The sequence below is a fragment of the Mandrillus leucophaeus genome, unplaced genomic scaffold (assembly GCF_000951045.1).
Source record: "Mandrillus leucophaeus isolate KB7577 unplaced genomic scaffold, Mleu.le_1.0 Scaffold665, whole genome shotgun sequence".
In the NCBI taxonomy this organism is placed as follows: Eukaryota; Metazoa; Chordata; class Mammalia; order Primates; family Cercopithecidae; genus Mandrillus; species Mandrillus leucophaeus.
The window spans coordinates 1,030,760-1,040,725 of NW_012107197.1; the positions used below are offsets into that span (position 1 = coordinate 1,030,760).

The 9,966-nt window shown below is 52.1% G+C and overlaps 1 protein-coding gene across 4 annotated transcripts in view; it reads right to left on the minus strand.

Annotated features, from left to right (window-relative positions):
- POMT1 (protein-O-mannosyltransferase 1) overlaps positions 1-9,966 on the minus strand; it is a 19,472-nt gene that overhangs the window by 6,316 nt on the left and 3,190 nt on the right. For 2 of the 4 annotated variants that reach the window (XM_012001591.1, XM_012001592.1), the window contains 11 exons: positions 9,504-9,610; positions 9,267-9,317; positions 8,528-8,674; positions 7,054-7,165; positions 6,203-6,268; positions 6,009-6,102; positions 5,593-5,748; positions 4,578-4,708; positions 3,909-4,004; positions 2,416-2,508; positions 267-363 (listed from right to left, as the gene is read on the minus strand). In XM_012001591.1, the coding sequence (XP_011856981.1) occupies positions 267-363; positions 2,416-2,508; positions 3,909-4,004; positions 4,578-4,708; positions 5,593-5,748; positions 6,009-6,102; positions 6,203-6,268; positions 7,054-7,165; positions 8,528-8,674; positions 9,267-9,317; positions 9,504-9,610 (1,150 nt within the window). Of the gene's footprint in view, positions 1-266; positions 364-2,415; positions 2,509-3,908; positions 4,005-4,577; positions 4,709-5,592; positions 5,749-5,942; positions 6,103-6,202; positions 6,269-7,053; positions 7,166-8,527; positions 8,675-9,266; positions 9,318-9,503; positions 9,611-9,966 lie in introns of all 4 variants that reach the window. The other 2 variants (XM_012001590.1, XM_012001593.1) reach the window with 2 other exon arrangements.

Consider the following 9,966-nt stretch of genomic DNA (forward strand, 5'->3'; position numbering starts at 1 on the left):
CTCCAGGTGAGGAAGCGCTCCAGGTGAGGAAGCACTCCGTGTGAGGAAGCGTTCCGTGTTAGAGGAAGTGCTCCGTGTGAGGAAGTGCTCCGTGTGAGGAAGTGCTCCACGTGAGGAAGCACTCCAGGTGAGGAAGCACTCCAGGTGAGGAAGCACTCCAGGTGAGGAAATGCTGTGTCAGGAAGTGCTCTGGGTGAGGAGGGGCTTCGTGTGAGGGAGTGTTCATTACTGATGGCTGTGATTGCTCTAGCCACAGCCTTACTCACCAGTCTCCAGAGGTTCTGGGCGGGCATGGAGATATTATAGTCAATATAGCAGGAGACCTCCTGTGAATGGGGACTCAGAGGGGCTGCAACATCATGCCTAGAAAACCGAGACTGAGATTTCAGAAGGAATTCCTTGAACTCCTCTGGAATCACTTACTAAATCTGTCAGGGGGGAAAAGGTTGCTTTTGAGAAACAAAGCCAGCTCAGCCATAAGGGGTGGCCTGGTCCCATGAGTCGCTGCGACTGAGGACAGAGGTCTTGAGGCTCAGCGATGGGAGTGGACGCTAAACAGGCAGCAGGCCCTGCGGGAACATTTCCAGGGGAAAAGGACCCTCTGCTGTGGAACGTTCCACCTGTTAGACGAGCGAACCAAGTCTCAGAGGAAGGAGCCGCAAGCCTAGGCCCCTGACCCACTACTGCTGTGATGCCAGCTGGCAGTACCAATGCTCCAACTTACAGGGCTGAGCTGCCCACTCCTGCACCCAGCTGGCCTGGGGACGCAGCAGTTATGCCGGGAGAAAAGGCTATCAACCTTAATGTTCACGAACACCCACTTCTTTTTGAGACGGAGTCTCACTCTGTCACCCCGGCTGGAGTGCAAATGGCGCGATCTCAGCTCACTGCAACCCCTGCCTCCTGAGTTCAAGCGATTCTCCTGCCTCAGCCTCCTGACTAGCTGGGATTACAGGCATGTGCCGCCATGCCTGGCTAATTTTTGTATTTTTAGTAGAGACGGGGTTTCACCATGTTGGCCCAGCTGGTCTCCAACTCCTGACCTCAAATGATCTGCCTGCCTGGGCCTCCCAAAGTGCTGGGATTACAGGCGTGAGCCACCGCGCCCGGCCAGGAGCACCTGCTTCCTTTAATCAGTAACCATGTTGCACCGCACCATGCACCTGGCACTGTCTAGGAGCAGCCACCCCGCTGTGAACAAGATGCGGCCCTCACAGCCATCTGGGAAACAGCCATCATGCTGGTAGGCAGAGCATGCAGCTGTGAGAGTGCCACTAATAAAACAAATGGCGGGGGACAGCACCCAAGAGGCACTTTTTGATGTGGTGACATCCCAGCAGACCCCTACATAGAGTGGGCCATGGGGGAGCCAAGTCCAAGAACACTCCCGCAGAGGGAGCGAGTGTGAAGCCCTGAGGGGCCTGCAGGTGGTCGTTTCAGGGCTGGGAGGGAGCCAGGGTGGCGGGGGCGAAGCGGGTCAGGGTCACCAGGGGCCTCGGTGGGAGAACTGAGCATGACGGGAGTCACTGAGCCCGGAGCGGGCTGCTGCAAGGTGGAGAGGTCAGGCCCCAGGAGGTGGGAGTGGAGGGAGAAGTAAGGACCCCTACCTAGGGCTGGTTCTGAAGTTTGAGAAACAGCATCTCCCAATGGAATCAACATGCGATGGGAGAGGAGGGGAAGGAGCCAGGTGATGCCTCAGCTACTGGGCCCTTTCCAGGGAGAACCAGAAGAGCCAGGGCCAGTGACTGTCCCTGTGGAGGTGGGAGTCGTGGAGAGCTGGAGGTGAGTCCCGGGCAGCCGGGTGGAAGTCCAGGAGAGGCAGCCCCGGGACTGGGCCTGTGCAGAGGCGGCAAGGCCAGAGGCTCTCGGAGACTGAGAGCAACAGAGGAAGAGGAGGCGGTGGAGAGAGCAGTCGGGGAGGGAGGAGGAGGGTATGATCAACTGTGCCCAGCGCCACGGGAAGGCAGGTCGGACAAGGACGAAGGACTAGGAGGGAAGAAGCCTTCACGGCTCCACTCGTGCCCCAACTTCCAGGCTTCTTGGACTCACTCATGCTTTAAGCTTTACCACTTGGTGGAGGTGCACCCCAACTCCATTCTCTGTGTAGAAAGCGGGTCAACATTCCCAGCCCGTCCTTGTACACTCGTCCACTGGGCCCCAAGCTCTCCCAGGATGGGCTGTGCTAAGTGCTTCTGTCCAGTCCTCACAGAGCCTCTGCTTCCTCTTAACCCCCTCCCTTCTGCGGCCAGGCCTGGGTCCCCTCCCAGCAACAAATGTAGATCTAAGAGCTGCTACACGTGCAGATGAGGGGGAGACACGGGGCAGTGGCCCGAGCCAGGGCTCACGTTTTGGTCTGAACAGAGAATCACAGAGGAAACCCACGGGTGCCGCAGAGCAGACAGCGGGCACACTCACGTGTTCAGGGAGCGGGTGGTCATGCCGTGGACCAGCTGCACCATGTCCCCGTGCCGCACGGGTCTCGGAGGGCTGCTCACCACCAGCTGGTGCCTGGAAGACACAGTGCTGTTGGGACCATGCAGAGCCTTGTCCCCCGGAACCAACAGCTGCACCGGAGGGACACGAGCTCTGAATTCTGATGGTAGAGACTGCCTCCCAACCCATGTGTGCCTCACATGAGGTGAACACAGGAAACCAAAGCACAGACATTAATTGAGCTCTTTTCTGAAACCAAAGGTCACTTTCCAAATGTGATTCCACCCGCAGTCATCACACCTGCATTGCTCTGAATTTGTCTACAAACACTACAGTGATAAATGTACCATGACTGCCAGGGAATCCTGCTGAGGGGCATCCCACCAACCAAAGTGTATGAGGGACCCGGGGGCTGAGGCTCACGCCTGGAATCCCAGCACTTAGGGAGGCTGAGCTGGCTGGACCACTTGAGGTCAGGAGTTCAAGACCAGCCTGGCCAACATGGTGAAAGCCCATCTCTACTAAAAATACAAAAATTACCAGGGCGTGGTGACACAAGCCTATAATCTTATCTACTCGGGAGGCTGAGGCAGGAGAAACGCTTGAACCTGGGAGGTGGAGGTTGCAGTGAGCTGAGATGGTACCACTGCACTCCAGCCTGGGTGACAGAGTGGGACTCTGTCCCCCCACAAAAAATGAAGGAAAAAAAAAAGCCCACTCGGGCTGCAGGTGCTGGAGTTAGGCAGGCAGCAATGGGAGGACACCATAGGGAGACAGTGACCGAGACGGCTAGAGACCTGGTTTGGGGACAGAATCCACAGGACTGGATGTGGGGGTGAGAGCGAGGGGCGCCTCTAGCTGGGGTATGTGCAGGATGATGCTACTTTTTTCTGAGATGGAGTCTCGCTCTGTCGCCCAGGCTGGAGTGCAGTGGCCGGATCTCAGCTCACTGCAAGCTCCGCCTCCCGGGTTTGCGCCATTCTCCTGCCTCAGCCTCCCGAGTAGCTGGGACTACAGGCGCCCGCCACCTCGCCCGGCTAGTTTTTTGTATTTTTTAGTAGAGACGGGGTTTCACTGTGTTAGCCAAGATGGTCTCGATCTCCTGACCTCCTGATCCACCCGTCTCGGCCTCCCAAAGTGCTGGGATTACAGGCTTCAGCCACCGCGCCCGGCCGATGATGCTACTTTTGCAGGAGGGGGGTTCTTGTTTTTATGAGGAAGGGAGAGGGACACAGGTCGGGGCACTGGGGCTCGCCTGGAAACTCCTCAGAACAGCTACTGAGCAGGCTGCTTACTGAGGATCTCATGACCTCCTCCCTGACCTCAAACTTAGCACTGAGCTGGCGTTCAAGGCTGTGACGGTGACTAGAGTCAGTGAGGGAGGGAAAGAAGGGGGCCCAGGACTGTGTCCCAGGGTCTTGCCTGGACAGGCCAGGACGTGAGCTCTGCTCTGGAGTCGCAGGACCTGCACTCACCTCCCGGGATCCTTTACAATCCACCAGTTATTGACGTCTTTGAAGGGGTAACAGGTCACCTGCTGCTGGTGGGAGCTGCCTCGGCCGTTCTCATATCTGTGTGAAGTCAACAAAGAGATGTATCCGGGCCAGGTGCGGTGGCTCACGCCTGTAATCAGAGCACTTTGGGAGGCTGAGTTAGGATAACTGCTTGAGCCCAGGAGTTTGAGACCAGCCTGGGCAACAGAGTGAGATCCCTATTTGTAAAAAAAATAAAAGAAAGGGAAAGAAACGTATCTGGAAGTGGGTCATGGATCGGGCCCACGAGCCTTTCTCCTAAAGTTTCTGCAAAGGGAAGCAGATTTCAACAAATACGACCTAGCAAGGGGTTTCAGGGAAAATGAAGATACCACAGATAAGGAGCTGAAATCAGACAATTTAGGCAGGCAGTGCTGAGGTCAGCCACAGCCACAGAGCTGGGGCCGACCCTGGGGCCGACCCTGGGCCCCGCCACATGCCGAGTCCCTCCAGCAACACCCGGGAACCACAAAGCTCACTGGCAATCAACCCCCGGGCTGCTCAACTTCCTTCTGTCCTGCAAACAGACTTCCTCAAAGAAAGGGAAAGTTTCTAAGATAAGCAAATCTATGAGCAAATAAATCTTCAAAGTAAAACCCTCACTTTCCTTACATCATGGGGTAGGTGTCCTGGTGGGAATGCAGCCAGCAGGGCACAGGTTTCCCAAAGACGTTCCTCAGAGTGACCTGGGACCCAAAGGCCACCTCCAGCGGCTGACCCTGGGTGATCCGAGCTAGTCCTCCCTGAGACAGAAAGAAAAATGCCCCTAAGCCAGCCTTCCCGATGGCCACTCCTCCCTCTGGAGTGATGTTCAGGCTAGTGGCCATTCTTTTAATACTGGTAATGATCTACTATTTAATCACATCACGTTACATTATAGAACCATAATGAGCGCTAAGTTTGATCAAATGCTGCCTCTGGGCCACTCAGTTCAGCCTTCCACACGCACCCTATTCAGTCCGTACCAGCATCCTATGAGGTAAGAGCAATGATGATGTCTGCCTAAGAGATGAGAAGACCAAGACTGGGGTGAGCCAAACAACTTGCTGAAACACACAGCACTATAGCACTGGCCGTCGGCAGGCTTGGTTGACTTCGGGAAACATGGTCCTGACCGCCTCTACTGATACCTTCTACCACTGCTGCGAGGTTCATAGGAATGAAGGTCACAGTTGAGTGTGGTCCTTAAGGCGGGTGAAACTGCCCAGGGTCTGTAGGACTTGACTTTAAAATGCTCCCAGCTGCGGAGCACGGTGGCTCACTCCTGCAATCCCAGCATTTTGAGAGGCTGAGGCGGGTGGATCACTTGAGGTCAGGAGTTCCAGACCAGCCTGGCCAACATGGTGAAACCCTGTCTCTACTAACAAAACAAAAAAATTAACCGGTTGCAGGTGCTTGTAATCCCAGCTACTTGGGAGGCTGAGGTAGGAGAATCGCTTGAACTCAGGAGGCGGAGTTTGGGTGACAGAGTAAGACGCCATCCCCCGCTGCCAAAAAAAGAAATATGGATGTGGATACCTCATTTCTTGATTCAAGGGCTACTGTTCACTTGATGTGTTTCTAAGAAAACTCTGGGTCCACTATCATCTTGCTCCTCCAGTAGCCACGATGCCCACTGCTTACTTACCTCTAAGCTGGCCTGGAACGCACTGGACATGATTTGGTCGTGGGGCCCAGAGCGGAAGAGCAGAATCAAATGGACGTAGAAGAACAGTAAGTACAGGACGACCGGGATGACCAGCAAAGCCACTGCTCGGGCCAGCAAGTGACAGAACACACAGACCTGCCAGAGATTCAAAGAAAAGTCACGCCCTACGACGTGGAAAAGTGCACCCACCTCTAAACATTATGAGCTCAGGAAAAGTTAGTGAAAGACACTGGCCTCCCATACAGAGGCATGTGCAGAGGCTGACAGGCGAGGCTGCCCAGGCCTGCCTGCTTCTGAAACATTGAGGATTGAGTCTTTTCACCAAGCACCCCCTGTGACATCCCCATCTGCCCCACACAGGCCTGCCTCATGCAGCACTGGACGTCAGCACCTACATTGGACAAAGTCTGGTCTCCAATCAGGTGCCAGGCATGGACAGCTGCAACTGCCAGCATGAGCACGTATGTGAACATACCCATGTACTTGATGCTGCAAAGACATGACAGGAATGGAGTTAACATGAGACAGGAAAACACGAGGAGGAGGAGGAGGAGGAGGACACTGCCCGAGACCAGAGGCTTGAACTCACCCCACAGCGCAGGAACAAGCAACCCCTGTCAGTGTTAGCCAGAACCACCAGCTCAGAGAAAAAGGGCTGGAATACAAACAGAGCAGATGGAGACAGGAATAGTTCAGACACATTTCCAAAAGGCTAGAGAAGCTCCACATTCCTCAGAGAAATCTTTCTGGGTCAGCTGGCCATGCTGAGCCCCGGGTGCAATAAGAAAGAATTCCCATCTCCCAAAGTATCCGGCCCAGCAGAATTTTTCTTTTTGCCCAGAAAATTTTGCCCTGTTAGTTTAAATTACAGAAAAAATGAAGATGTATTTATGAAGTCACAAGCCAAGGGCCAACCCCCAAAATACTAGAGGACCAAAACATATCTAGCACTAGGCGCAGAAGCTCACGCCTGTAATCACAGCACTTTGGGAGGCCAAGACGGTGGATCACCTGAGGTCAGGAGTTCGAGACCAGCCTGGCCAATATGGTGAAACTCCGTCTCTACTAAAAATACTAAAATTAGCCAGACACGGTGCTGTGTGCCTGTAATCTCAGCTACTTGGGAGACTGAGGCTGGAGAATTGCTTGAACCTGGGAAGCGGAGGTTGCAGTGAGCTGAGATTGCGCCATGACATTCCAGCCTGGGTGACAGAGACTCTGTCTCAAAAAAAAAAAAAAAAAAAAAAAAGATATTTAGGGGGACAGGGACTCCGTCTCAAAAAAAAAAAAAAAAGATATTTAGCAAGCAACTCCTCAAAATGAAAAGGTACCGTCTCACAAAACAAAACAAAACAAAAAAAGGTACTGGACCATCTCAGGTCAACAAACCACCCAGAATCTCTGTTTTTGTTAATTAGGAAGACACTCCATTTTCCATACCTGTGCTTTTGGCAATTGAAGAACTTCAGGTAGGACAACACGGCCAATAGATTAAAAAATATTAACACTGATTCCAAAAGCATTAGCCTTGACTGAGTGATGAGAGCATTCTCTGTTTCAAAGAGGAAATACGTGTCAATTTTAAGGTAGCAAGGGAAAATGTATGAGGATAAAAACATTCATGAAAAAACGCATACTTCAGAAGCGATACAACTATGTGGGGCTGTCGTGAATGTTAACACATTCTATAGCACAGGGCCTCTTACAGTCATCACCCAATACATATCTTTTTCATTTTCTACTGTCTCTGTTTTTTTTTTTTTTTGAGTCAGGGTCTTGCTCTGTTGCCCAGCCTGGAGTGCAGTGGCATCATCGTGGCTCACTGCAGCTTTGACTACCAGGGCTCAAGGGATCCTCCTGCCTCAGGCTCCTGAGTAGCTGGGACAAAAGGTGCGCGCCATCACGCCCAGCTAAATTTTGTATTTTTAGTAGAGACAGGGTTTCGCCATGCTGGCCAGGATGGTCTCGATCTCTTGACCTTGTGTTCCACCCGCCTTGGCCTCCCAAAGTGCTAGGATTACAGGCTCACATGAGCCACCATGACCGGCTTATTTTTTTTGAGATAGAGTCGTACTCTCTCACCCAGGCTGGAGTGCAGTGGCACAGTCTTGGCTCACTGTAACCTCCACCCCATGGGTTCAAGCAATTCTCCTGCATCAGCCTCCCAAGTAGCTGGGATTACAGGCACCTGCCACCACACCCGGCTAATTTTTTGTATTTTTCGTATTTTTAGACGGGGTTGCACCATGTTGGCCAGGCGGGTCTCAAACTCCTGACCTTGTGATCCACCCACCTCGGCATCCCAAAGTGCTGGGATTACAGGCGTGAGCCACCGCGCCCGACCCTTTTTTTATTTTTTGTACAGATGCAGTCTTACTATCTTGCCTAGGTTGGTCCTGAACTCCTGGGCTCAAGTGAGCCACCTGCCTCAGCCTCCCAAAGTGCTGGGATTATAGGTGTGAGCCACTGCGCCCAGCCTAATCTAACTTTTCATCTGCTTTAATTTCATCTGTTCATAAACGTGAGCTGGAAGACCCTCTCTGAAGAGGACCCACTGACTCACGAGTCCATCTCAGTTGGTCAAGGCCCGGGAGGGGGTGGAACAAGGGGAAGTTATCATTTGGTCACAGGATTGGTTGGAGATGGAGGTGCCCACGTGTGCATGGACTTTGCAGCATCATCTGGGCAGTTTTCTACTGCCACACCCCGACTGCTGATCAGAGTCTGATCCCACAATTCAGCAACCCCATAGCCATGGGGCCAGCCTGGGAGTGGGTGATGGGCAGCGCCAAATCTGGATGAACCAGGTACACTTTTCGGTGCAGTTCGCCCACCATGCCCACGTGATCTTCTGGGCCAGAGGGTCAGTTCCTCCCTGGATGACAGCAAGAACAGGTAGGGGCCCAGGTCTTACCGATAAGCATCAACAGAGCAGCTCCTATGGCGGCACAATGAGAAAAGTGGAGCTCCAGCACTATCTGGTAGGCCATGGGGACGGACAAGGCCCCGGCGAGCGCCGGCAGCAGGCGCAGGGACCACACGGGCACGTTGCTACTGTATTCTGGAAAAGCAACCACACCGCAGAGCTGACTGCACTGTGCACACACCATCTCCATGTACTGCAGCTGTGTTTTCACACAGCGCCATCACGTTCACAGACTCTAAAATGCACATTTACAAAACTGGGGACCACATCAGCAGCGGAGTGCATACACTATGGGTGAGGGCTTTGCAATGAGCTTCGCATAGTCACGGAACCCGATCTCATGAAGCATAGAAAGGACTAAGGATTCTAAAATTACTGGCTTACTTATACATTTACCCTCCCTATTTTCAAAAACATTGTGGCAATGTACAAAATTTACCTGTAAAAAGATAATTGCAATCAGATGCTACATAATATGTGTACCAAAAACAAGGGCGAAAATAATGACTGTAACTAAACACTAAGGTTTTAACCAGACTTTTCAAAAGTCTTTCATTTGTATACAACCAATGTATTATTTTCTGGACTCAGATTAGTAAGGCACAGTTTCTACGGGACTAGGTATGAAAGGAAAAAAAAAAGCCACAGTTGTTAATCCCTACAAAAACCACGATCTCTCCATTCTAACCTGTGCACATTAATAAGGGAAATGAAAATTATCTTTTACCTGCTCCAATTCTGTTCCACAAAAAATGGCCATCGAATCCTCCTAAATAACCTGAAACAGAAGATTAATCAGTAACTATCCCATTCAGCAAACATTTCTAGAGTACTGTGGCAAGCAATAAACAAGATGCGTCAATAATAAGTCCTGGATTCTGCCCGTAAGAAACGCACTGACAAGTTTTCAATGTATTTGAGGTCCTGCGGGGCAGGGGCTATTCTCCCAACTGATGACTCCTACCTCCCAAGGCCAGCACCATGTGGCCCAATGGCGGCCCACTGTCATCCAAGAAGAAGATTCGTTTCATGTAAAAAGAGATGTACTGCCCATAATACACTTCGTCAAAACTGGAAAAAAAAAAAAAAACAAACCCATGTTATATTCAATTAGAATCTTAACTGTAAACAAAAAGTGTGAGGATAAATGTCTATGTATTTCCAAACGACTCTGGGTGGGTGATCAGCAAAGGCTGGATCTTTTGCCCCAACTGTTTCCCATCCCCAGATATGAAGATGCATACAGCATCACCCACCCACAGAGACATGGGGAATTCCCCAAGCACAGCTGGCACTCAGCATGCCTGCCCCATACAGATTCTGTCTCTCCCTCGTGTTTGATTTCGGTGGATACTATGAGCCAACCTGCTGAAAGAGCTGCCGGGACACGAGGCTAATCCTGCCGCCCACCCCCCACCCCCACCCCC